We start from the raw sequence: 25,981 nt of genomic DNA, 5'->3' as shown, positions 1-25,981 counted from the left end.
CTCCACCGGAGGAGCCACTGCTGACCTGGACCAAGGGGGCTGCTCTGTGCTCAGCTGGGGAAGCCTGGGCCGGCTCCTGCACTGAGGTGCTCAGGTGCTGGCTGAGAGCCCAGCTGCTGCTCTAACTTGGAGTGAACCTGGGTCAATACCAGCTCGTCTCTGGCGGGTGGGAAAGGTCTGACAACACCAACTTTGCCCTGGAAGAAGGGCAGCCTTAAAGGAAGGCCTTTGGAAGCTGGCCTGATGCTGTGGGCTTGAGGGCCTCTGTGGCCAAGCCCTGTCATCCTGGCTCCAGCCTAGGCCTCAGCACTCCGTTTCTTCCACTGTCACCTGCTGACCAGGAATACCAGGAGGACAAAAGGGTTTGTTCAGCTGCTTTCTTTATTAGAAACAAGTGAGATGTATTGAGCAGAACAATGCATTTGGTATTTCCTCCCCTTCCCTGGGAATGGATGCCCCCCCCACCACAGCCCAATGAAAAGCCACGACAAAAGGTGAAGCTCCCCATCCCTGTTCCCAGATGTGGCACCTGCCTGCCAGCTGGTCAGTATTTTTTAATTTAATGGAATGAAATTTGTCCTAAACAGCCTCCCTAGGTGCAGTCGGCTTGTGGGCCTGCCTTCATTTTGCAGCAGAGCAAAACTGAAGCCTCAGGCCTCCCCTGGTTCTGGGGAAGGTGGGCCAGGCCGTCAGAAGGCTGCCCCACAGGTGGGTAGGCACTGACGGGAGGGACACTCCTGCCCCCTCCCCTGACCTAGCATCTGGTGCCCCTCCCTCTCCCAGACCACAGCTCCATGCAGCTGTCCAAGGCCTTTGGGCCCTTAGGTTGGTTAAATGCTGGTCATCTCCGGGGAAAGAATTCAGGACCACAGGGACTCCCCTGGGCTTCCGAGAGCCAGCAAGTAGGGGAGTGATACCAGTTATATGGGAGTTGTGGGGAAGGCCTGACATTTTCCATAAACCTGATGTTAAAGTAGCTGGGTGTGGGCCGGCCTTCAAATAAGACAGGAGCCTCTTCAGAAATAGGCATGTGTGGGGAAACGAGCCCTATACAGACCTCGATCCGGAGCGGAGGCCTCCAACTCAGCTCTCTCCCTATACAGACTGGAGTCCGTGGTCAAATGCAGTCAATCCAAAGGCAGGAGGTAAAGGTGGTCTTTGAAACATGGCAGCTGGGAGGACTGGGTGGCAGAGGGTGGGGGCCAGACCCAGGGAGGCCTTCCAACAGCGGCTGCTCAAGGACGGTTAGCGTGAAGGCTTCAGGGTCCTTCCTTTGCTTGGTTCAAGCCAGCCATGACGCCACCACACTGCAGGGCTCCTGTGGGGAGGCCCTGACCCCCAGGATGGTGCTCTCTGACCTGAAGTCCCAGAAGGGTTTGAATGAAGAACGCAGGGACTATTGGGACAAAAATCAGACGAGCAGCAAGCAGCCCCCAAGCCATTCCCTGCACACCTGAGCAGGGTTCTCACCGTGAGATAAAGCAGAGTCCAAGGAGCAGGGAACCTGGTTTCAGTGAGGGAGATGCCTGGGCCTTTGCCAGGAGATCTGTTTCTTCCAGAACAGCCACTGGGGCCTCACCGTTTCCATTCCATGACCTGGGTCAACCGAAACAGAGCTCACTCCAGAGATCCACACAGCCCAAATCTCAGAGGCAGCTCAAGCTGGGACCTGGCCCAGAACAGACCAAGACTAGGACAGGGAGCCTTTCCAAGTTCCAGGTTCCCCCAACGTAGGAAAGACTTGTGCACTTTATTCTTTGATATCCTCAAAGGTCTGGACAGGGTGAGTCACTCTGGGGCTTGAGGTGCTGTGCAACTGTTGTTGTCTGTGAGGCTGCAAAGCAAGCCCCCTGCCTCCGACTCCTCCCGTCTGCGGAATGCAGTGCACATCTTGCTAAGAACAGCAGCTTCTTTGGTCTCGGTTTCTTGGAGTCAAGGAGTCAAACGTCAGTCACGATTGCTGGGGCCTACAGTTTGCAGCACAGGAACAATGGGAAAAGGGAGGCCCCTGCAGGCCTCTGACGAAAATCCACCTTAGTGAAGTTGCTGGCTCTAGCAGCAATCTGCAGAGCGGGCAGCATCCCCACAGGTGGCACGGCCCCCATCCTGCAGAGCGGGCAGCATCCCCACAGGTGGCACGGCCCCCATCCCAAGCATACGATGTCTCCTGGTTTTGGCAACTCTGCAGAATTAGCCTCTGACACACCACACCAAAACCCACAGCCTGAAACAAGCCCCTGCTGGCCTGCAGAGCGTGGCTTCGGTGAGTGGCACAGGGCTGAGCCTGGCCTCCTGGCTAAGGCTTCATTCCCGTATGAGCGGAGAGGTGACGGCAGCAAGGAAACCCCACACGCCACACGTCATGCTACCTCCTCCCCACCACTTGCTTCTCTCTAGAGCAAAAATTACATCCAAGCCTGGAAGTGGGTTCCTGACAATTCCACAGCCCAATTCTGCCCAGGCCACGTGGCTGAACACCACTCAAGAATGCCTACATCGACAGACATGCGGCCAGAGGCTTGATTATTTTTTGGGAAACTGGCAGCATCAACAACCATCACTACCATAAAAATCCACAAAACAGCATCAGCAAAAGTCAGACTCAGACAATGGTGATGGGAAACCATTTCTGTTGCCAAGTCCAGATCTGCCTCTAATCACTTCTTGCTGCCACTTGCAGGCTGTATCTTGGAAACAAGAAATGGCTAATGGGTTGGAAGGCACAGGCCAGGGGCTGGTGGCTGAAGGGGTCTGGGTATTGACCCCATGCCACTCCTGCCCAGACCCCCTGGGGACATCAGGGTGCTGGCTCTTTGCTCTAAGATGAGCTAAGCAGGGTTTACACTGATATGGTCTCCAAAGGTCCCTGATGCTACAAAGGAGGTCCAAGGGCCTCTTCAAACTGCCAGTCATCCCAGGCAGTGGAAAAGCAAAATCTCACAGGGGACTCATCCCTATAAGGTTGGCAACAGCTGGCTCAAGAGCCCTTTTGAATCAGTTGGCAGGATTACTTCCTACAGGGAGCAGGTCAAGGGGATGGAAGAAGGGACTCGATCAATGAGGTCTGCTTCTGCGGACCGTCCCATTGCTGTGTCTCAAAATGCAGGCAGGTCTGGCCCTGCAGGAAAGTCCCTGCCCAGGGTCAGCCCCAGACAAGAGCTCCACGTGCCATCCAGTGAGATCTGAGCCTGTTCCACCTTCCCTTCCTTCTCAAAGCCAGTCATCCCAGCTGATTCAGAAGGGGAACTGGATGAGGTTCTCCAGATCCTTTTTCCCCAAGATAAGTCAATGTCTCCTCTGGAGGAAACCATGACTGTGCCAACGCATCTGTCTGCCACTGTCCTCGGGTCCTCATTCTGAGGAATGATCTGGATTCAGCTTTACATTAAAGACCAAACATCCTTGCACATTTGGAACATGAAAGATATTTAAAATATTTATATATATATAATATATATATATACTTTTATTATTCACCCGTTAACTCCATTATATGCCAATCACGAGCTAGTTTTCAGCAGTTACATTCCCTTGATGACGGCTGCATGAAGATGTAATTAACTGGAAAACACGGAGACCAGAGACACGACCGGAGGTGACATCACGCAGCCCACGCCATCGCAATACAATTGTCAAGTTCGCTGGCGGTTTGGTAAAGCCGGTTCAGTTCTGCTCCCTTTGCCAGGGATTCTCACGTGTGTGAAAACTGGACCAACAGTGGTGGGGTTCCATTTCCTGGTTCGAATTTTCAGTGGCTTTATCCAGAATCTCACTGGTGACTGGTTATTGTAACACCAGTCCAACCTAGGAGAGCCAACAGGGAGAGGCAGAGCTGAGTCGACAGTAGTCCAAAGACTCTCCCACACCTCCCATCCCCGAAGTTCCGACTGGCTGGGCCCGGGGTCCACCGCCTGCACTGTGGGAGCAGACTCACACCCAGCTGGCCCCATGCTCAACCTCCACACCAGGGTTCACATGTCCATCAGACCTCCCAGGGAAAAGTGGTCCACGCTCCAGCTCACCCTCATGTCCCCTGTGGCGCTGGGGGAGGAAGGGCTAAGAAAGTGTCATGCCAGGAAGAGGGCAGCAGCTCAGGAGAGGAAATCTCCTCAGAGATCCCGCAGCCCTACCCTCCTGGCAAACCGTGGGCAACTCAACTTCCACGGTTCCCTCAAGTGGGAAGGCCTCACTGGAGATGACTTTCCTGCTCCTGTGTGGCTCTGTCCCCTCTGCCATCTCACACTAGTTGCTGAGAGGGGAACGCTGACCTGCTGGTCTGGCCAGCAGAGGGCAGAGGGAGAGCATTTTCTTTTTTTTTTTTGAGACAGAGTCGCTGTGTCGCCCAGGAGAGCATTTTCTTTTCTTTTTTTTTTGAGACGGAGTCTCGCTCTGTCGCCCAGGCTGGAGTGCAGTGGCACGATCTCGGCTCACTGCAAGCTCTGCCTCCCAGGTTAATGCCATTCTCCTGCCTCAGCCTCCCGAGTAGCTAGGACTACAGGTGCCCGCCACCACGCCTGGCTAATTTTTTTTCTATTTTTTTGCAGTAGAGAAGGGGTTTCACAGTGTTAGCCAGAAAGGGAGGGAGGGAGGGCATTTTCAAAGGCTCAACTCCAGGTAACAAGGACCCAGACTGTAGCTGTCTCCCCAACCCATGGCCTGGTTTCTGCTGGAGACACTGATTCCCTGGGTCGGGCAGCCTGGACTCTGGCTGCGTGGTGCCCACCTTCTCTGCCCCCATGCTGGGGCATTTCCAATTGTAAAGGTAATACTGCAGGTTGCCGTCCCCTATGCCAAACTTGAGCTTCTCCAGGAAGGTTTTGTTCTCCATGAGATCCAGTGCATTGAACACATCAAACCCTTTCTGCAAAGCAGCACGGAGAAACAAGAACAGGTGAGGACAGGTGGGGATGGCCTCCTTCCTAACCCTTTGCTGCCATTTCAAAGCTGTCCTGTGGGCAGCCACAAGAATAAGGTTCCCTCAGAAGCTCTGCTGCTTCCGCATTAATCCCCACTCTCCAGGCGTTCTCAGGACACTCTGGGCGCCCCCTCCAGCCTGGCCTCTGCCCAGTCTCCCTCTGAGTATACACATAGGTACTCAGTATCCAGACTGGGGCTCTTGCTATTCCTGGTTATGCCTCCCTGAAACTCTAGTCATTTCCACAGTCCTCTCTGGAGTCCAAGCCCTGAGCCCCTTCCTCTGAGAAGCTGGCTGCCATCAGCTACCTGGGGTTTGTGTTGCTTCCTTACTCCATGTAGACCCCAACTCTCAGGCCCTCAGTGCACCTCATGTTATATGACACCTGCTGTGTCGCTTGGAGACTGTGAAGATGCTTCCTAAACCTCACCAACTGGAGCAGAAGCTCTCACAGGGCAGGGACCAGCTTGCCCACAGCAGGCTGGGCTGGGTGCAGGAGGTCACCAGAACCCACAGCGAAGCACTGACCGACGGGCTGTCCACCCGCTGCTGGCAGTCAGACACTCCGATGACTCACCACGACAGAGAGCAATCACCCCTTTCCCACGCTGGGAAAGCTGTGAGGAGAACCCGTGTCCTCCCAGGGCAGGCCTGGCTATTCAGGCTCCTTGGTGGCGCCTCCTGTGAGAACGAAACTCACTGAAATGAATCAGGAGGAGTTCAATGCCTTCACTTCGGATGCTCCTTGCTCCTTCCGAGTTTTGAGTTTCTGGCTAAAAACTGCAGGAACCCTGCCTAAGCAGAACAGGAGGTGAGGAGGACTCGGAGCCTCCCAGCCCATGGGAGGCTGCATCCCGGGAGCTGTGCTCACCATGGCTCCACTGCCCCTTCCCCACACATCTCCAGAGAGCCCCTGGTCTGCTCCTCACCATTTTGGCGAGGACAAGGGCGTCGCTCATGAGGTCTAGAAGAGGGGTCTGGGTGTGAACATTGTAGAAAGAATAAGCAGCTTTGAGACTCTTGTGGGTTGGATGGTTCATGATGGTGGAGGGCAGCGTATAAAAGCTCAGGAAATCCGTCACCTCTCCATTTGAGTTCTGAAGGGAAGGCAATAAAGAGGCAATGTCAAGCATGCACAGTGGTACTGTGGCCCAGGAACAAAACGTTTTCTTTCGCTCTGCCTTCAGGCAGCTCTGCCCCTCTAGATAAACAGGTGGAAACTGCAACAGGACACGTGGGGAGGAGGAGGGACGTTGGCTCAGGGCACTTGAGGACAGAGCCATGATCGTAGAATGAAACTGCCAAACCTCTTTCCCAGCAGGGGCACCACCAGGGACCTCTTCTTGCAGTTCACATACCCCCAGACTGTGTCTCCTATGTCTGGTCAGCACTGGGTTAAGTTGGGACAGGCAGGGAATTGCAGGCTTTCCTGAAGGATTAAGCGGGGCTCAGTTCTATTCTGTGTTATCAAAGTGGGGCAGAGGGGGAGAAGGGCTCAAGCCAGATCCAAAGGTATCTTTTCAGCAAATTCAAGCACCAACTCCTTGTTTTTAGGGAGGACCAAACACGGATGGTCAAGGAAGTCTAGGGTGCCAACACTCAAGCCCTGGGAACCCGGCCACTCAGGGGGGTGCCTCTCTGGGAACCCATTAGAGGCCTGGAACACCACTCCCTGACTCACCTCCACCACGAAAGTGTCGATTATATTCTCCTGGGGGTAGAACCAGTGCTCCACCTCCTCCTGGCTCATGACGGGTGTAAGGTGAAATTGCTTCAAGTACCTGGTGAGGAGCTGGTGCACTACTGGAATGTCCTTTGTTTCCATTGGTCGCAGCCCAGCTGTCTTGGGAGTCTGGAAGCAAGACAGAAGAGATGGAGTGAGATGAGCTGATCACCCTGGGTCTATCCATGGTGAGGATAGATCAGGCCCTCAAGAGAGAATCCCTGGTCATTTGGAGGTTCCCTGCACCCCCGTGCATCTCTCCTCAGGCACAGGGCCTGCCTCTTCCATATCTTCTGGCCCTTTCCCTCCTAGTCCAGGCGGACTCAGGCTGCTGCATCAATCAATCAGCCACATGGCCCCAGACTGACTTCCTAAGAAAACACAACCCTTCATGCTCCACCCTTGTTTCAAACTCCCCGCCCCAGAGCACAAGACTTTCTACCCTTGGGCCAGGCTGGCCTTTCTAGCTGTACTTTCTGCCCATGCGGCCCAGCGGTCCTCACAAGCTTCTCACTGAACTGTGACTGATGCCATCCCATACTCACTGCTCTCTCTCTGCTAGACTTAGAGCACTTCATAGACCCCAGGGCCTAGTCAGGGTCTGCCCACCCAGACACTGTGACACCACTACTTCTCAGAGAGCCATGGCTGCAAGTTAAATGCAGAAGAAAAGCAGCACACTCCCAGGATTTCATCCCCAGTCAGCGTCCCACCCAGCAGCTGCTTTTGCTAGAAAAATGCTTCAGTGGAATGAAACCATATGATGCTGTGGAGCAAACACCGGGCTAGTAGAACATCCCCAGAGGCTCAGATACACAAAGGTGGGCTTGGGGCAATCTGCAAACAGGGTGGTGTCACAGTTTACAGGCCTCAGTCAGTGCCTGACACAATGCTTCCCAGTGCAGGAATTGCTTTTAAAACTTCAGTTCTAGAACCTCCAGCCTCTAAAATTCCTTGCTAAATCCTCGTCTCTCTAGGGAACACTCACTGACCTCATTCTACATGGCAGCTCCCATAATGATGCCTCAAATCCTGGACTGAAAACACAGCCATGCTGGGGTTTCCACCCCGATATGGGTGAGACAGTCTTCTCGCTGCTGTAGCACTATAAGAATGCTCTCTGCCTGCCTGCCCACCGGCCTAGAAGGCAGGGCAGATTTGTCATGAGAACAGAAGGAAGAAGACACATACCACAGTCCCCCAAACCTGTGCTTTTGGCAGTGTCTAACGGTACTGCAGCAGTCTCTCAAGATGGGACACTAATGACCTCAATCCGCTGGTGGATTAGCCTGATTTCAGAGTGATCAATCTTGTTTAGAGGCTGAGAAGTCCAGGCAGGCAGCCCTCACGTCAGCAGGAACTCAGTAACTGTGTGGACTGATGGCCAACCAGAAGCACTCCGAGAAAAAAAAAGGAATTTTCTTTTTTGTTTTTTTTTTGAGACCGAGTCTTGCTCCGTCGCCAGGCTGGAGTGCAGTGGCGCGATCTCGGCTCACTGCAACCTCTGCCTCCCAGGTTCAAGTGATTCTCCTGCCTCAGCCTCCCAAGTAGCTGGGACTACGGGCACGTACCACACCCAGCTACTTTTTGTTTTTAGTAGAGACAGGGTTTTACCATGTTGGCAGTGAATCTCTTGACCTCATGATCTGCCCGCCTTGGCCTCCCAAAGTGCTGGGATTCCAGGCGTGAGCCACCGCCCGGCCTGAGAAGGGATTTTAAGAATCCCTACTGGGATGGGCAAGGTGGCTCACGCCTGGAATCCCAGCACTTTGAGAGGCTGGAGGTGGGTGGATCACTTGAGCCCAGGAGTTCAGATGAGCCTGGGCAACATGGCAAAACCCTGTTTCTTTTTTTGTTTTGTTTTGTTTTGAGACGGAATCCTGCTCCGTCGCCTAGGCTGGAGCGCAGTGGTGCGTTCTCGGCTCACTGCAAGCTCCACCACCTGGGTTCATGCCATTCTCCTGCCTCAGCCTCCTGAGTAGCTGGGACTACAGGCGCCCGCCATCCCATGACCAGCTAATTTTTTGTATTTTTACTAGAGATGGGCTTTCACCGTGTTAGCCAGATGGTCTCGATCTCCTGACCGTGTAATCTGCCCACCTCAGCCTCCCAAAGTGCTGGGATTACAGGCGTGAGCCACTGTGCCCAGCAGCAAAACCCCGTTTCTATAAAAACAAAAATTAGCTGGGCATGGTGGCGCACGCCTGTAGTCCCAGCTACTTGGGAGGCTGAGGTGGGAGAATCACTTGAGTCTGGGAGGTCAAGGCTGCAGTGAGCTGTGACTGCCACTGCACTCCAGCCTGGGCAACAGAGTGAGACCCTGTCTCAAAAAAAAAAAAAAAAAAAAAGAATCCCTACCTGAAGCCAGCCACAGTTGGAGCATTTGTTTCTTTGGGAAACTAGGAAAACTGAGACCCAGAATAGAAAAGCAGCTCACTTTAAAGCTGCCCAGTCCTTCAGTGCCAAATCTGGGTAGGGAAATTGGGATTAGAAATCAGGGCTTCCTTCACAAGCTCAGGTCACCCCTCACCTGGCCCGGCAGAGGGGTGCCACAGACCCTCGAGTGCATCTGCGCTGGGCTTTGGAACACACTGCCATGTGTATGAAGGTTCACTAAGTGGATTCATCATTCTATTTAAGCTTTACTTAGGCTAAAATTACAGGGAATAGGTGTTCTCTGAGCCTTTCAACAGATGGCAGAGAAGCTAGTCCAGGCACAGGCTCAAAGGAACTGAGAAAGTTAAACTAAAATAAAATCCTGCTGCAGATAACAGAAATAGAAAGTCCAGGAAATCTGAAGACTATGGGCTGGTTCACTTTTCTGGTAGGAGAAAGCCCTCTCTTCACCCAGAGCACTTCTCTCCTGCTGACAGCCAGGCTCTCCTTGCCCTCTCTCTGCCCCCTGCCCATCACCCGGGGCACCACTGGCCTTTGGTAGGAGAAAGCCCCCTCTCCACCCAGAGCCCTTCTCTCCTGCTGACAGCCAGGCTCTCCTTGCCCTCTCTCTGTCCACCACCCGGGGCACCACTGGCCTCTGGCAGTCGGTAGAGCTTCATGGTGCGCTGCATGGTCATATTTCTGCTCAGGTGGGAGAACTTCACTTCAATCAGCTTCCGTGGGTTTAGGGACCGATGCCAATACCTGTGGGGACACAAATGTCCTGTCCTCAGGGTTCTGGCCAATCCCTATTACAAGGACAATGGCAGGGAGACCCCAGCTGGCCAGCAGGTGGCGTGAGAGACACATCAGGTGCCTCCGGAGCCAGTGGTGTCACCCTGCTCTCTAGCCTCCCCCCAGTGAGTGCTGACAAAGCTCCTCCTAGATCTTCTTTCTCCCTATTTTTCTTGCTGAATTTCCAAAACTATTCCTTTGCTACAGCGGTTGTCTGGGGAGAACAATCCTCACTCCTAGAATCAAGTCAACGGAAAAGGGCTGTAGTCATGCCCAGAAGATGATGGCAGAGGCACTCACCCTCCTCCCTCCTCCTCTTCTGCCTTCACACCTGGTGTTTTTACTTTTAAAGTTCTCTAGGGAGAGATTATTCAATTGTTTCAAACAACTTTCTAAGGCAGAGGTTGCCCTTAGATCACATAGCAGACTTGCTCTATTTGGTGCACACAATATTCAAAACAAATTGAGCCAACCATTTAAAATTTTAGGACATTTCCCATAAAATCCAGATTTGAGCTCATCCCTAAAACAAACAAAACCACCAGTACCGCCCCCACCATCTCCAAATAGCAGCAGCCAGCAGACACCAAGAGCCCTCCAGACAAGGCAGGGACAGACTTGCCAGTCTGCCATCCCTACAACCCTCCCGCCCTCTCCACGCTCCCGATCTGGCTCCTGCAGGCACCAGGTGCCCGCCTTACCAGATACTCCAGAGGTGGGATGCTAAAGGCGGAGCTGTAACTCACAGTGGCCCATGCTCCTCAACTAGAGTGCAGACACCAGTATTTTAAAGGACTTACAGGAAGACAGTTTTACCTGCAGGTGCCAACGGGCTTTGGTAGTACCACCCCGGCAGTGTAAACAGCTTGGAAGATGCCCTCCAGGTGAACCCGCCTGGTAATCTCGCGGATCAGGACTGGAGCCACCCTCTTGGAGCGCAGCTTCTTGTGGACACAAAGGAAGTTGATCTCCACCATCTTCTTCTCTCTAAGAGGGGGAAACATCCAGGTGACAAGGTTTTTAACAGGGAAGGGAATGGTGATCCCCTCAAGCACGTGCAGCCACACCTGGAAGGACCAGGTCTGCAGCACAGGTGTACTTTTAGCTGCCACCTGTACTCAGTACTGGGACTCCCCACCATGCTCCACCAGGCCAGGAGCCTGCCTCACTTCAACAGAGTCTATTTCCAAAGGAAGGTGGGACTCAAGCAAACGCCTTTATTTGAAGGCACCACCAGCATCTCCCTGATGAATCCCTAGGAGTCGGCTGGGGAATCCCACTGTTAGCATGCAGGGAAGCAGCACAGGGAACCCATGGGGCAGGTCAAGGCAATTCTAGGGTTTCAAGGTTCTGATTCCCTCAATAACACAGCTGATAAGCCCTGAAGACTGTGGCAGGCAGATGGTTTGGACACTTCCAGGGAAAATGAAGAGCAGAGATCACAGGCCCCAAGGACTATCTGAATCTGGGTCACACTGGCTCTGGCTCATTTCTGCTGCTGTTCAAGTGCTTCCATGTGTGACTGGTACAGGCATTCAAAAATGAGCCTCTGATTAGCCAGGTATGGTGGTGCATGCCTGTAATCCCAACTACTTGGAAGGCTGAGGCAGGAGAATTGTTTGAATCCTGGAGGTGGAGGTTGCAGTGAACCAAGATTGCACCACTGCACTCCAGCCTGGGCAACACAGTGAGACTAAAAAAGCCTCTGGCCAGGCACGGTGGTTCACGCCTATAATCCCAGCACTCTTGGGAGACAGAGGTGAGTGGATCACTTGAGCTCAGGAGTTTGAGACCAGCGTGGGCAACACAGCAAGACCTTGCCTCTATAAAATTTAAAAAATAATAAAAACAAGCCTCTGCTGAGCAGGCACACCAGCTCTCAGGCTGGGCTCCTTCCAACCCGGGCCACAAACAAGGGAGCCAGCTGGGACTCTGAGCAGAACAGGGGGTTCCTATGATGAATCTGCAGTCCCAGCAGCTGGGCGTCCTCCCTTCCTGAGACTGTCCCTCTTTCTTTCATGGGGCACATTGTTCAGCCTTTTTCTCCTCCCTCCCAGACCAAGCAGGATGGCGGTGTTGTGGGGGTTGGAGGTAGGTGCTGGTGCTTACGTGTCATAGATATGGATGTTTGCTGGGATGGCGCTAATGAACCCAACCAATTTCCGACTTGAGACCACTCGAACCCCGCAGTGCCACTGGGGGAGCCAGCCGGGTGGCCGGAGAGCCCTGGAAAAGAGAGGCTGGGGTTGTTGTGCTGCTTGCCGGCAGGCTGGACAAGCTGTTTGGGTTCCACAGCCAAATTTGGTTTTGACCTGGTGCTACCACCTCCCTGGGGGTTAATAGCTGAATTCTCTTTAGGGCCAAGCCCTCCTGGACACACGGAATCGAGCCATCACCATTTCTGGCTACTCATCCCACTGGGCCTAGTTACTCATCCAACCCAAGGTTATCATACTGAGGATTTCATGCCTGATCCAATTTCTGTGTGTTCATTTTGACAGCTTGAACCAAGGGACTGGCATCTTTGGTTCAGAGGACGGTGGGTCCCATGGTTGAGAGCTGATTGTGGCAACCCTGGAGCTCTGGTCTCCCGTCTCCCTCCTTCTGGTATAAATTCTTCCTTCCCTTTCAGGTAGTCCCTCTCTATTTCGGCGCATGCCTCTCTCTTCCTGGATATTAAACGTGGCCTGGGCAGGTGAATGGCTCAGCCGGGCAAGGCTATACTACTGAGCATGCTCAGGAACTAGATAGAAAATGTGCCTTCTTTTCTTTCAGTCTTAGTAGGTCTCATGCGCCTTCCTTTCTTACATAAAGTCACCAGACAATGCATACCTCTTCCCTGGGTACCAACTCTACGAAGGTCTCCCTCACCCTGTCAATTGTCTTAAACAAGGTTGCAATTCTAAGCGCCAGTGAAAGCAAGTCTCCTTCAGATGCAGGAACTCAAAAATGACACACTAATTTGCCATTCAAAGGTTGGCCCCTGGCAGGGATGAAAACTCTGGTGTCCTGTGGTGGTTCTGCTCTACACCTTGCCCTCAAGAACCTCAAGAAAGCCCTTACAACTTACCACAAAAGAAACTCTGGGGAATAATCAAACCGGAACATGTTGTCATCATCTTCCACATAGTTCTCATTCAGGAGGGTGTATAGTTCTTTCAGCTGTAAAGAAATAAGCAGCTCACTTGGAGGTATTCTGCCAGGAAGGAGACCAACTCCAATACCCCGGGGCTCTAGGCTTTTCAGAAGGATGAAGCAAACCACCAAAAATGACGTGGAGTCTCACAAATCCCTCTGCCCCCTGGCATGTTAGGAACTCTTGGAGCAAGCACCCTAGTTAGAGTAGAAAACGGAGCCATCACGTAGCAGAGTGGCAGACCGAGAATGCCACCTAACTAACCAACCACTTCATCATTCTGCGCCATCAACAAGGGAGAGCCACTGGTCTTGACTTCTGTGAAGTGCTGTGCAGGGATGACTCTCAAAGCTAGTCAAGAAATTACTCCACAGAGAGTCACTGCTATTTCCCACCTTGTCTGATTTTTACCATCTGGCTCAAACAAAGGCCTTTTTTTCCTTTCTTTTCGAGATATGGTCTCACTCTGTTACTCAGGCTGGAGTGCATTGGTGTGATCATGGCTCACTGCAGCCTCCAACTCCTGGGTTCAGGCGATCCTCCTACTTTAGCCTCCTGGGTAGCTGAGACTACTGGTGCATACTACAATGCCAGGCTAACTATTATTATTTTTTCTTTTGTAGGGGGGCAGTCTCACTATATGGACCAGGCTGATTGATTTTGAACTCCTGGGCTCAAGCGATCTTCCCACCTTAGACTCCCAAATTGTTGGGATTATAGGTGTGAGCCACACCTAGCCACAAAGGCCTTTTTCTGCCTTCTCAGCTATCTCCATCTGCTGGCCTAACTTTGGTATTAAAAAATTCTGTTGGCTGGGTGTGGTGGCTCAAGCCTGTAAACCCAGCACTTCGGGAGGCTGAGGTGGGCAGATCACCTGAGGTCAGAAGTTCAAGACCAGCCTGGCCAATGAGATGAAACCCCATCTCTACTAAGAAATAAAAAAATGAGCTGGGTGTGGTGGCAGACGCCTGTAATCCCAGCCACTGCGGAGGCTGAGGCAGGAGAATTGCTTGAACCCAGGAGGCGGAGGTTGCATGAGCCGAGATGGTACCATTGCACTCCAGCCTGAAAGACAGCAAGACTGCACCTCAAAAAAAAAAAAAAAAAAAAAAAGGCTGGGCGCGGTGGCTCACGCCTGTAATCCTAGCACTTTGGGAGGCCCAGATGGGCAGATCACGAGATCAAGAGTTAGAGACCAGACTGGTCAACATAGTGAAACCCTGTCTCTACTAAAAACACAAAAATTAGCCAGGCACCGTGACAGATGGTTGTAATCCCAGCTACTCGGGAGGCTGAGGCAGGAGAATCGCTTGAACCCGGCAGGCAGAGGTTGGGGTGAGCCAAGATCGTGCCACTGCACTCCAGCGTGGGCAACAGAACCAGACTGTCTCAAAAAACAAAAAATAAATAAAAGGCCAGGCACAGTGGCTCATGCCTGTAATCCCAGCATTTTGGGAGGCCGAGGCGGGAGGATCATCTGAGGTCAGGAGTTTGAAACCAGCCTGGCCAACATGGTGAAACACCGCCTCTTCTAAAAATATAAAAATTAGCTGGGCATGGTGGCACTCACCTGTAATCCCAGCTACTCGGAAGGTTGAGGCAAGAGAATGGCTTGAACCCAGGAGGCAGAGACTGCAGTGAGCTGAGATGATGCCACTGCCACTCCAGCCCAGGCAACAGAGAGAGACTCCGTCTCCAAAAAAAAACAAAAAAAAAATTGCCACAAAATTTTTTTTTTTTTTTTTTTTTTTTTTTTTTTTTGAGACAAAGAGTCTCACACTGCCGCCTGGGCTGGAGTGCAGTGGTGCGATCTCAGTTCACTGCAACCTCCCCCTCCCAGGTTCACATGATTCTCCTGCCTCAGCCTCCCAAGTAGCTGGGATTATAGGCGTGCACCACCACACCTGGCTAATTTTTTTTATTTTTAGTAGAGACGGGCTTTTATTATGTTGGTCAGACTGGTCTCAAACTTCTGACCTCATGGTCCACCTGTCTCGGCCTCTCAAAGTGGTGGGATTTGCCTGGCGACATTTTCATCATTCTTTACAAGGGAAATAAATCCCTCAGGTCAAAACAAGGGGCTCTGGGTGGCCAGGGTGGAAAGGGGAGGACAGAGCCTCATTTAGCAGCCCCAGCTGCTCCAGTCAGGAGACAGACTAGAAAGAAAACAAGGAAATAAATGAATGAACAAAAAAGAATAAATGAAAAACAGGTATCTACGTTGGAGAGCTACAGAGGTTAACTTTCAACCTGCCAGAAAAGCTAAGAGCTATTTATGTGGAGTCTTGGCCATACCCCAGGAAGTTACAGAAGGGGGTCTGTTCAGACCTCCTTGGCTCAGCTCTCTAGGGCTCGAGGAGACGTGGTCTTGGTGAGATTGCAGGGCTTACTGTGAAAGTGGCTCCTACCCGCAGGTGTAACCTTCTGAGGGCCCACTCACCACACCGCGGTCGCCCAGGTCCAAGGCATCCCAGGTGAAGCCCTGGGGCAGGGTGTAGGGCTCCTGGCGGATATTGTCCTTGTCAGGTTCCACGGGGCCATGGGTGTTCACCACTTCACCTGAAAGAAGAACATAGCTGTGAGCCTCACCCTTTGCCCCCTCAGGGCAGTAAATGGCTCAGCTCAAAACTCAACCAGAGCAAATTCCTCTTGTCCCTAGGAGCCCTCCATCTGAAGAACATTCTGTGCTTGGCAACTGCAAACCGTCTTTCCAGCTACCCTTAGCCCCTAACTGAGGGCCAATTCATGGCAAAACCTCAGGACAATCACTGGGATCCAAGGTGGTTCGTGTTTGGGAAATCCATTTAAATCTCCCTTGGGTCACTGAATGACAAACACTTATCTTTAGTAATTTGGCTTCCTGCCTCCTGGTTGGTGTAAAGAGTGTTGTCAGGGCCCTGGCCCAGGCCCATCAGTCTGGATGGGTTTGTAAGGAGTCACAACAAGGCTGCTTTTGTGTCAACAGCAACAACAATGTACTGGGCCCATTTCTGAACCAGATGATGGCTTCTAGGCGCCAGGCTCAATCGTGGCCCTGCCAGCCTTGGCTTTCAGCAGTGTGAGCCAGTTAACTGCTCCTGCCAACTCAGGCCCTCAGTGTTTAGAGTCCTGCAAGTGCCTTTGGGCTGAATCACCAAGTCTACACAGTGCTGCCGGGAAGTCACCGTGACACAACATCCCCTCCCTGAGCAGCATAGGCCCCTCCTCTGCGGGACTGCTCCAAAGACACAGCCCTCATTCCTATCCGAGCTCAATCGGACTCATAAATGCTGAGAGATTCACACTGAATTTTCACCCTTGGGATGATTTCGGTTCTACAGTGGGCTCACTCATGTTTACATTGGGAAGAATGCAATGTTTAGTGCATTTTGGAAAACAGGCGTCTTCAAAAGGGACCAACTCAGTAACAGTGTTCTTAGCAAAGGCCTCAGTATAGACTAGGCACTCAATTCATGCTTTTACTGACTTTCAGACTCTTGATCCAATTTTTTTTTTTTTTTTTTTTGAGACAGAGCCTCATTCTATCGCCCAGGTTGGAGTGCAGCGGTGCGATCTTGACTCACTGCAACCTTTACCTCCCCGGTTCAAAAGATTCTCCTGCCTCAGCCTCCCGAGTGGCTGGAATTGCAGGTGCCCGCCACCGCGCCGGCTAATTTTGGAGGTTTTTTTTTTTAGTAGAGATGAGGTTTCACCATGTTGGCCAGGCTGGTTTCAAACCCCTGGCCTCAAGTGATCCACCCGCCTCGGCCTCCCAAAGTCCAAACATTTCATTCTAACATGTAACAGGCAGTTCTAGACCTTCCCAGAATGAATCTGTGGGGCAAGGGTGGTGGAAAGAGCTGCATAAGGCCACAGTGCACGACACCACCGCCAGCACTGATCATCTCACCCTCTTCATCAGACACATTACTGAGCACCAACCATGCACCAGTGACTCAGTGACCATGCCAGCCCCTAGTGTACAGCAGGAAAAAGGACCAAGTCCCTGTCCTCACAAGACATACCATCTTCTGGGGAAAAAGTAAATAAATGAGTCATTATCCACGTGCTGAGGGTCAGGATCTGGAAAGTGCAGGGACACAGCAGGGAAGCAGCCTGCTCTATTGGTAATCAGGCTTCCCAACAGGTTTGCTTGGGAGAGAGGTCATATTTTTCTTCCCTAGTCAGGAAGCTCATGACCAGGTGAGACGGGGTCTTGCTGTTGCCCAGGCTGGAATGCAGTGGCGTAACTTGGGTTCACTATAGCCTCAACCTCCTAGGCCCAAACGATCCTCCCATCTCAGCCTCTCGAGGGGTTGGGACTACAGGCATGCGCCACCACGCCTGGCTAATTTTACTTTTCATAGAGGGGAGATGAGGTCTTACTGTTGCCCAGGCTGGTCTCGAACTCCTAGACTCAAGTGATCCTCCTGCCTTGGCCTCCCAAAATGCTGGGATTATAGCATGAGCCACCACACCCAGCCAAAACCCACCATTTGATTATTCATACAGTAGCTCTTGTGAATTTAAGTCAATCTGCTTCCAACTGACAGCTATGTATATTAAACATTTTTGAGCCTACAAAGCTGAGGGCCAGACCCTCTAGTCTTATCTAGGTGCTGATTTCCCAACTTGTATTGAATTTATACCTTTCCCTATACACTTCAGAACCTTTTTTCCCCTTTAATTATTTCCATGGCCAAGAATACTGATGGTCTTCCCTACTGTACTAAAATAACCTCAAGGCTAAATCTTCTCATTTAGGCTGGCTACGAGGTCCTACACGCAATAGGCACTTCCATTCCCTCACTCCTTCACCAAGTGTTCACTGAATCCTAGAATGTGCCAGTTCTGTGGCAGGGGCTGGCGAATGAAACAGACACAGGTCCTCACCATCATGGACACCAAAGAGACGAGCAAGGAGGCGCGTCCCACCCGGCATGGCAAGGGCCAGTAAGGATGAAGTACAGGGTGCTACGGGACCTGTGTCTGTGTGTGTCAGCAAAGACCTCTCAGAGGAAATATGTAAAGGCAAGACTTCAAGGATAATTAGGAGTCAGTTAGGCTGCAGGTGGACTATGTGGGGCAGGGTGGGTGTGAAAAAGTAGAGCTACAGGAAACACTGAGAAGGGAGCAGCCACTTTTACTAGACTCCCACTGTGGAGTACCCTTGATGCCAAGAAGCAGCCCAAGGCTCCTGTGCTGTCCTTGGTCTGGTGCCAGCATCATGGCCTCTGCTTGTCCTGCTCTGTGGGGAGCAGCCTGCCCTCTCCCTTACAATGGCCTCTGAGTACCTCCTGCTGAGCAGGGGTGGAAGGCTGCTCTGCAGAGCACAGCAAGAATACAGCCGATTCTCTCAAGGCCGACATGAACGAATAAATGACTAAAGATGACACTTCGAACTTGCTTTAAAAGAATCTGGAAGTTTAAAGAAAACCCTGAGCTTTCAATGGGTTTCTTTCTGCACACTCTTCCCCAAAATTCTTTCTGTGACATCAAACATCAAAGACCCCAAACTAAGCAATGCGATGCAATTGTGAAGGACTTCAGAGAAATGAGAATGTCTGAGATGCTTTAATGAAAACATTAAACCAAACAAAAACCAGGGAGAGGGAAAAGAGAGGGGAAGCTTCCCTCTGGGACCCATGGAAACCAGGTGAGTGCACATCCTCCCCTGTGATAGTTACTTTTTAAAACAGAGTGGCCACGCTGCATTCCACTGACCAAAGACAGAAAAGGATACTGCTTCCATTGACATGAGTGGGAAAGGGGTGACTTTAAAAAGAATGACATGATCTGAAGGGGGGGGATCAAAAGTTCATCTGAGGGCTCTTACAGTTGTTATACAGACTAAAACAGTTCTGCTACGGCCTTTCCTTTTTATTTATTTATTTTTTAATCTTTGAGACAGGGACTCGCTCAGTCACCCAGGCTGGAGGGCAGTGGCACAATCATGGTTCACTCCAGCCTCGACCTCCAGGACTCAAACGATCCTCCCACCTCAGCCTCCTGAGAAACTGGGACCACATGCATGTGCTACCATATCTGGCTAATTTTTTTTTTTTTTTTTTTTTTTTTTTGAGACGGAGTCGTGCTCTGTCGCCCAGGCTGGAGTGCAGTGGCCGGATCTCAGCCTCTGCAAGCTCCGCCTCCCGGGTTTACGCCATTCTCCTGCCTTAGCCTCCCGAGTAGCTGGGACTACAGGTGCCCGCCACCTCACCCGGCTAGTTTTTTGTATTTTTTTTAGTAGACGGGATTTCACCGTGTTAGCTAGGATGGTCTCGATCTCCTGACCTCGTGATCCGCCCGTCTCGGCCTCCCAAAGTGCTGGGATTACAGGCTTGAGCCACCGTGCCCGGCCTGTCTGGCTAATTTTTAAATTTTTCTGTAGAGACGAGGTCTTACCCTGTTGTCCAGGCTGGTCTTGAGCTGCTGGGCTCAAGCAATCCTCCTGTTTTGGCCTCCCAAAGTGCTGGGATTACAGGCATTGAGCCATCACACCCGGCCTAAGAAGGCCTTTCCAAGCTTAAAATAAAAAACCTAGGATAATTTTAAGCTTCTAAAGAATTGCAGGTCTCATCCAGGTGCAGTGGCTCACGCCTGTAATCCCAGCACTTTGGGAGGCTGAAACAGGAGGACAGCTTGAGCCTAAGAGTTTGAGACCAGCCTGGGCAACATAGTGAAACCCTATCTCCACAAAAAATTTAAAAATTATCCAGGCATGGTGGCAGGCACCTGTAATCCCAGCTACTCAGGAGGCTAAGGTGGGAGGATTGCTTGAGCCCAGGAGATTAAGGCTGTAGAGAGCCATATCATGCCACTGCACTCCAGCCTGGGCAGCAGAACGAGATCCTGTCTCAAGAAAATAAAAGAGAGGGCCGGGTGCGGCGGCTCACGCCTATAATCCTAGCACTTTGGGAGGCTGAGGCAGGTGGATCACGAGGTCAGGAATTCAAGACCAGCCTGGCCAAGATGGTGAAACACCATATCTACTAAAAATACAAAAATTAGCCAGGCGTGGTGGCGGGCGCCTATAATCCCAGCTACTTGGGAGGCTGAGGCAGAGAATAGCTTGAACCCGGGAGGCAGAGGTTGCAGTGAGCTGAGATCGCGCCACTGCACTCCAGCCTGGGTGACAGAGTGAGAGAGACTCTGTCTCATAAATAAATAAATAAATAAATAAATAAATAAATAAATAAATAAGAGAGAGGGAGAGACTTGTAGGTCTCTTTAGCGGAATACCATCTAATTAAAACTCTCCCAAGAAGCTGGGGAGTGCTGTAAAAACACAATGCATGAGATTTATAATCATTAGTCCTCCATTTACGTGAAAAAAAATTAGGGCAAGAAGCTGTAGGTAACACCACCCCTGAGAAAACTCAGAACTAGGGTGATGCCTCAGCCATGCAGGCTAACACGCCTGCCAAGGTGGCACTTTCTACAGGCTGACACAAACAAAGGAACCTAATTGGGGCTTGACTGACCCTGGACCTCAAAGACAGACTAGTCAGATGCTCAGGGCAACCGCTCTTCCACAGAGTCCCACACCACACACCGCACAGGAGGCAAAGTCAGAAGAAATAAACCCAGACCTTGTTCCTCCTTCCTCAAAGTGTCAGGGCCTGTATGAGCAACTGTGTGGTTTTCTCTTGAGCTTTCTGAGAACTAAACTGAAGCACTTGCTACATTTACAGGTGAGAGGAAAACAAAGTATTGCTGGGCTGAAGAGGAACAGAAGCAAATTAATCCCAATCTGCCTCTTTTTTTCTTTTTCTTTTCTTTTTTTAATTTATTTTTGAGATGCAGTCTTGCTCTGCTGCCTAGGCTGGAGTGTAGTGGTGCGATCTCAGCTCACTGCCACCTCCGTCTCCCCAGGTTCAAGCAATTCTCCGGCCTCAGACTCTCGAGTAGCTGGGATCGCAGGCCCGTGCCACCACGCCCAGCTAGTTTTTATATTTTTAGTAGAGACAAGGTTTTACCATGTTGGCCAGGCTGGTCTCAAACTCCTGACCTCAGGTGATCCGCCCGCCTCAGCCTCCCAAAGTGCTGGGATTACAGGCATGAGCCACTGAGCCTGGCCTCAATCTGCCTCTTTACCAGGAGACACTATCTGTGAAGAATGTAGCAAGGTTACTCATTTGCAAATTCCTCAGGAAAAATAAAATCAAACCAAAACTCCAAAATGCCATCTGAAAACACAGCCAAGATATATGGCAGCCACCATGTAACACCTCATCAGGGATTTCATTCGGAGATGAGATGTGTGGCTCTCTACATCGTTCCTGCTCCTCAGCGAGAACCTGGTCACTGGGACCCCACCCTGTGGCCCAAAGCCTTGCTGGAGGGCTTAGCCAGTGGGCCTGGGACCTGGCCGATGGGGGCAGCCAAACACACAAGGTGATGGGGGAATCGGCACCCCTCTTATCCACCCGGGCAGTGCCCTGCTCTCCCTCACCTGTGGGGATGCACCTACTCAGCTTGCTTCTGTCGTGAACAAGCTTCTGAGAACTGCATCCGCTCTAGAGCAGAGCTTCTCAAACTTTCAAAATGGACAGAAATCCTCTGGCAGTTCTGATTCTGCAGCTTTGGGGTGGGGCCTGACAAACTGCATTTCTACTAGCAATTAGGCAATGCCCATCCTGCAGGTCTGCAGGCCTCATGGAGTAGCTGCTCCCAACCTCTGCAGCAGACAAATCTCCTTGGGCACAGCTGCCTTCTTCCCCTCACCAGTCTTTGGCCCTACCCTGCCTGGCCCTGCCCTACCCTCCTGCTCTGCACTGAACACACTAGTTAAGTCTCATTGTGTTTCTGGAGAGAAGAAGTAATGTGGACGAGCTGAAAGTCATTTACATTTGGTGTTGGAACATGTTTTTTTTTCAACATACTTACTTTCCCAGTCACAAAGAAAACAGGAACTAGGCCACCAATGGGTCCACAATCATGATACAACCACTTCAGAAACTTTGTCAGCTGAGTCCTGAAGTTAGCCATCAAGGTTGGCTTGGCTCAGTCTTGGCAGGCACGTCTAACAGGATCCAGTCCCTTCTAGAATCCTTTTAGACAATCTGCTTATTCCACCCCTTTAGCAGTTCATTATAGCTTTTTAAGGGGTGTTGATGAAACCTATATATGGTATTCCCAGTGTTGAACCATCACTGCTAAGCAAAATCTCAAACCACTTTGCATTTAGTAAGCATGCATTGGCTAGGAGACAAAGAGGCTGGGGACTTTGCCCATTCCAGGAATAAACATGTGCCCAGACAAACAAGACAAACTCTCTATAAACTTAAATGGAAAAAAGACCTCTGGGCAGACATTCCCACTCTTCATGTGCCAACAGTTCTGTTTTTTGGGGGGTTTTTTGGTTTGTTCATTTTTTGAGTTGGGGGTCTCACTCCTGTCATGTAGGCTGATCTCAGCTCACTGCTGCCTTGACCTCCCAGGTTCAAGCGATCTTCCCACCTCAGCCTCCTGAGTAGCTGGGACTACAGGTGCATTTTTTTTTTTTTTTTTTTTTTTTTTTTTTTTTTTTTTGTGGAAACAAGGTTCTCAGTATGTTGCCCAGGCTAGTCTCGAACTTTTGGGCTCAAACAATCCTCCCACCTCAGTCTCCCAAAGTGCTGTGATTATAGGTGTGAGCCACTGCTGTTGGCAAGAATCATTATTTGTTCTCAATGTGCGCTGCTATAAAATGGTAAGGTCTCTGAATGATAGTCTTTATGCTGCATTTTTAAAGACCACCCTCTGAAAACAACTACCAAGGAACTCCAGGACTCTACTGCCCTCCCTACAATAATTCAGGACGAAACCCTCATGAAGGCACAGCTGAGGCAGATCCCTCACCCCGACCTGGTAAAGAAAGCAAGCATATACATACCCAGCTTGGGGACAGGCTGCGTATCCCAGAACTGGTAGCTTCGCTTGCTAGCCTCCTCCATGGTTTTGGCAGGTCCCTGACCCACTGAGAACAGCTCAATGGCCTTCTGTATTTCCTGGATCCTCTCTGCTGGCAAAGAGTTCATCTGGACAAGACAAAGTTGGGGAGAGAAAAGGTGCATTATATTAGTATGACTTTTGATTAATTATAAGTTCAAGAGTTAAGGGGGGCTGGGTGCAGCGGCTCATGCCTATAATCCTAGCACTTTGGGAGGCCAAGGCAGGTGGATCACTTGAGGTTAGGAGTTCAAGACCCACCCAACCAACATGGTGAAACCTTGTCTCTACTGAAAATACAAAAATTAGCCAGGTATGGTGGCAGGCATCTGTAATCTCAGCGATTTGGGGAGGCTGAGGCAGAAGAATTACTTCAAACTGGTAGGTGGAGGATGCAGTGAGCCGAGATGGTGCCATTGCACTCCAACCTGGGTGACAAAGCTAGACTCCATCTCAAAAAAAAAAAAAAGAGTGCTGGGCGCAGTGGTGTAATCTTAGCACTTTGGGAGGCCGAGGGAGGTGCACTGCCTGAGCTCAGTAGTTCGAGACCAGCCTTGGCAACACGGTGAAACCCTGTCTCTACTAAAATACAAAAAATCAGCCAGGCATGGCGGCATGTCCCTGTAATCCCAGCTACTCAGGAGGCTGAGACAGGAGAATTGTTTGAACCCGGGAGGCAGATGTTGCAGTGAGTCAAGATTGCGCCACTGCACTCCAGCCTGGGTGACAGAGCAAGACTCCATCTCAAAAAAAAAAAAAAAAAAGAGTTATGGGGTACAACTCAAAGAAAGGGTTTTTGGTTCCTCTGTCCTAATCCCAGACGTCATTACAACTGAAGAAAAAGTGGTTGACAATGAGCTGTATGATGGGTGGGTGCTGCCTGCAGGGTTTCTCTCCTTACTAGTCTTATGTTGTTTGATGGCAAAAGTAATACATGCTCAATGTAAATTTCAAACAATGCAGAAATGTGTAAGACACATAGAAAGTAAACACCCAATAATCCCATCCCCCAAATATAATGCTTGTCATCAACAGTCTTCACTTGGGAGGGTGAGAATAGGCAAATATAATTCCAGACTTTTTTGCATGCAAGTTCCAAATGCACATACACACTTTTCAAAAACTAAAAGTGGACCATATAATATTATCGTACAAACTGCTCTTTAAAGCTATGTCTTAGAGACCTTTCCAGATGGAAACACATGAAAACCCATTCTACCAACTAAATCTGCTGTATCCACTGTATGTATGGACCACAGTATATTTAGCCAGCCCCCTACTCATGGGCATTTTAGTGATTTTGTTCTTCAGTAATACAAGAATGTTGCAGTGAATTTCTTTTCGAGACAGGGTCTCACTCTGTCGCCCAGGCTGGAGTGCAGCGGCACAATCATGGTTCACTGCAACGTCTGTCTCATGGGCTGAAGGGATCCTCCCACTTCAGCTTCTTGAGTAGCTGGGACTATAGGCATGTGCCACCAGGCCCAGATAATTTTTTTTGTTTGTTTTTTTGTTGAGATGGGGGTCTCAATGTGTTGCCCAGGCTGGCCTCGAACTCCTGGGCTCAAGCAATCTGCCCACCTCAGCCTCCCAAAATGCTGGGATTATAGGCCACCACACCCAGCATAAATTTTCTTATACATCTATTTTTACCCACTGGGATATATATTTCTGTAGGATGAAGCTAAGAAAGAGGCTTGCTGGGTCAAAAGGTATGCACTTTTGAAATTATTTATCATCAATTTGCTCTCTAAAAAGATCAATAATCCAACAAACTGTGTAAGAGAGTAGCTCCAGACCCTCACCATTACATTTACTAAGCCTCAGTTGAGCATGGTGGCTCACACCTGTAATCCCAGGACTTTGGGAGGCTGAGGCAGGAGGACTGCTTAAGCCCAAGAGTTCAAGGCCAGTCTGGGCAATATAGTGAGACCACTGTCCCTATTTAAAAAAAAAAAAATTTACCAAGCCTTAATCTACACCAATCTAAGAGAATAAATTATCGCTTTAATGGTCATTTCTTCCATTATGACTTTAACCATCTCATTCACTGATTAAACATTTTTTTCTTTTTGAACTGCCTATTCAATCATTTTAAACTAATACATATGTTGCAAATATTTTCCCAGATTGTTGTTTATCTTTTGACTTCTACAAAGTTTTATATTTGTCAATTTCTGTTTTATGGCTTCTGGGTCCTATGTCAGACTTAGGTTAATAAAAATACATACATTTTCTTCTAATACTTTTATTTACTTTTCTATTTTTCACTTAGGTTATAAAGGAAAGAAACAATATAAACTAACATGTTCATATTGCTTAGTCCTGGGAGGTGGCATTTTAATTTTCTTCCCCTTGCTGTTTATTAAATACATTATTGGCCATGTATAGTGGCTCACTCCTGTAATCTCAGCAACTTAGGAGGCCATGGCAGCTAGATCTCTTGAGCCTGAGTTAGAGATCAGCCTGGGCAACGTGGGGAGACCCTGTGTCTACAAACAATCAAAAAATGAGCCGGGTGTTGTGGTGTGCACCTGTAGTCCTGGCTACTTGGGAAGCTGAGGTGGGAAGACTGCTTGAGCCCAGGAGGTTGAGGCTGTGGTCATCCATGTTCGTACTGCTGCACTCCAACCTGAACGACAGAGTCTCAAAAATAAACTAAATAAATAAAAAGGGAAGACCCAGGCCGGGCGCGGTGGCTCACGCCTGTAATCCCAGCACTTTGGGAGGCCGAGGCGGGCGGATCAAGAGGTCAGGATATCGAGACCATCCTGGCTAACACGGTGAAACCCCGTCTCTACTAAAAATACAAAAAATTAGCCGGGTGTGTCAGCGGGCGCCTGTAGTCCCAGCTACTCGGGAGGCTGAGGCAGGAGAATGGCATGAACCCAGGAGGCGGAGCTCGCAGTGAGCCGAGATCGCGCCACTGCACTCCAGCCTGGGCGACAGAGCAAGACTCCATCTCAAAAAAAAAAAAAGGGAAGACCCCACCTACCTTGTAGGGATGGTGATGGTTGGTTTGGAGCTAATTTAAATGAAGTGCAACATGGTATTAAATAATAATGGTATTTTTTCCATAGTGGGTTTTATATTTGAAATAGCAAAAAATTACTTGAAGTCATAT

At 50.4% G+C, this 25,981-nt stretch overlaps 1 protein-coding gene across 1 annotated transcript in view; it reads right to left on the bottom strand.

Moving 5' to 3' along the window:
• Window positions 1-363: 363 nt before the first annotated feature.
• NMT1 (N-myristoyltransferase 1) overlaps window positions 364-25,981 on the bottom strand; it is a 48,437-nt gene continuing 22,819 nt past the window's right edge. Inside the window, 10 exon segments of the mRNA XM_017876108.1 lie at window positions 364-3,804; window positions 4,724-4,861; window positions 5,845-6,012; window positions 6,597-6,767; window positions 9,671-9,779; window positions 10,626-10,796; window positions 11,919-12,035; window positions 12,880-12,971; window positions 15,386-15,504; window positions 22,802-22,946. Coding sequence (XP_017731597.1) covers window positions 3,784-3,804; window positions 4,724-4,861; window positions 5,845-6,012; window positions 6,597-6,767; window positions 9,671-9,779; window positions 10,626-10,796; window positions 11,919-12,035; window positions 12,880-12,971; window positions 15,386-15,504; window positions 22,802-22,946 — 1,251 coding nt within the window. The 3' untranslated portion in view covers window positions 364-3,783.

Source organism: Rhinopithecus bieti, unplaced genomic scaffold, assembly GCF_001698545.2.
Source record: "Rhinopithecus bieti isolate Rb0 unplaced genomic scaffold, ASM169854v2 scaffold_10088, whole genome shotgun sequence".
NCBI classification, from domain to species: domain Eukaryota; kingdom Metazoa; phylum Chordata; class Mammalia; order Primates; family Cercopithecidae; genus Rhinopithecus; species Rhinopithecus bieti.
Note: the sequence above shows the minus strand (reverse complement) of the source record. Positions and strands in the feature narration are given on the sequence as shown.